The 1,411-nt window shown below is 49.5% G+C and overlaps 1 protein-coding gene across 1 annotated transcript in view; it reads right to left on the bottom strand.

Annotated features, from left to right (window-relative positions):
• LOC119591621 (paired box protein Pax-6-like) overlaps positions 1-1,411 on the bottom strand; it is a 23,785-nt gene continuing 22,374 nt past the window's right edge. The window contains exon 7 of the mRNA XM_037940376.1: positions 1-144. Within this exon, the coding sequence (XP_037796304.1) occupies positions 53-144 (92 nt within the window). The 3' untranslated portion in view covers positions 1-52. The remainder of the gene's footprint in view (positions 145-1,411) is intronic.

The raw sequence follows: 1,411 nt of genomic DNA, 5'->3' as shown, positions 1-1,411 counted from the left end.
ACACTTGGGAGTAGTGCGACGCCGCGAAGTCTGGGTCGCGCATCAGAGACCATCACTGTAGCCTCGGCCAGTAGTTGGCGGCGCTGAGGTCGGGGGTTTGGCTGGGAATCTGAACTGGAACCGACACGCCCGCTGATATCACACCTGTGGGGGAGACGGAGACGGAGGGGGTGAGATCGGGGGGCGATTGAATAACGAGAGGGAGGGAGTGAAAGAGGAGGAAGTGAGAGGGGGAGATGAGGAGAGAGGGAGGGAGGAGGGAGAGGAAGTGAGAGAGGGATGAAGAGGGAGGGAGGGAGGAGGGGAGAGGAAGTGAGAGGAGGGATGAGGAGAGAGGGAGGGAGGAGGGGAGAGGAAGTGAGAGGAGGAGATGAGGAGAGAGGGAGGGAGGAGGGAGAGGAGGAGTGAGAGGAGGGAGGGAGGGAGGAGGGGAGAGGAAGTGAGAGGAGGGATGAAGAGGGAGGGAGGGAGGAGGGGAGAGGGGAGATGAGGAGGGAGGAAGTAAGAGGAAGAGAGAGGGGGAGATGAGAATTGAAGGAGGGAGCGAAGGTGAGAGAGAGAGGGTGAAGAGAAAAAAAGAGACAGGCAAATACACAGAAATAGTAATGTTATCGCAATGAAATTGATAGTTGAAGAAAGAAGAGGGAGATGGGAGGGTTATATTCCTCGTTCAGGAGGAAAATAACCGATCCTGAGACAAACGAGAAAAAAAAACCATATATAATATAACACTAGAAATGATCGTAAATGGACAAGAATAACAATAAAATATTAAATATAACAATTATTTGATTCCAGTATAAATACCAGAAAAAAAAAACACGAAAAGAATTTACTTTTTCATCGTAATCCTAATAATAATTTTAAAAAAAAGACAGACACTATCCATCTATCCACTTAACTGCTTCACAAACAACACTTAAACACTTAAGTACCATTCAAAACTTAAGAGATTATGAAGTAATCTTCAAATAGAGTAAGAACGAGAGTAACAAACCGAGTGAATGATTTCGAGTAAATGTAAATCTCCCTCCCCCCCCCCTTTCGACTGGGTACGAGTAGTAACAATGCCCAGAGGGTCTTCATCTCTCCCCCCCCCCTTCTCAAAATGCCGTTGTTCGGGTCTAATGGTCGTTTCCCCCTTGCTCTCACCTCCCCTGCTCCTACCCTGTTCTAGTCCCCCTCCCCCCCCATATCATCCTCTCCTCTACCCTCTTTTAACTCTTCCTTCATATCCCCCCCCCCTTTCACTTCCCCCTCCTCACCCCATCCTCTACCTTCCCATCATCACCCCTTTACCTACTACCCCCCCTCTCCTCCCCTTATCACCACTCCCACTCTACCCTCCCTCCCCCACATCCCTTCTACCCCCTACCTACCCTACCCCTACCCTCTCTATCATCTTTTCCTA

Source organism: Penaeus monodon, chromosome 29 (genome assembly GCF_015228065.2).
Source record: "Penaeus monodon isolate SGIC_2016 chromosome 29, NSTDA_Pmon_1, whole genome shotgun sequence".
Taxonomy (NCBI): domain Eukaryota; kingdom Metazoa; phylum Arthropoda; class Malacostraca; order Decapoda; family Penaeidae; genus Penaeus; species Penaeus monodon.
Note: the sequence above shows the minus strand (reverse complement) of the source record. Positions and strands in the feature narration are given on the sequence as shown.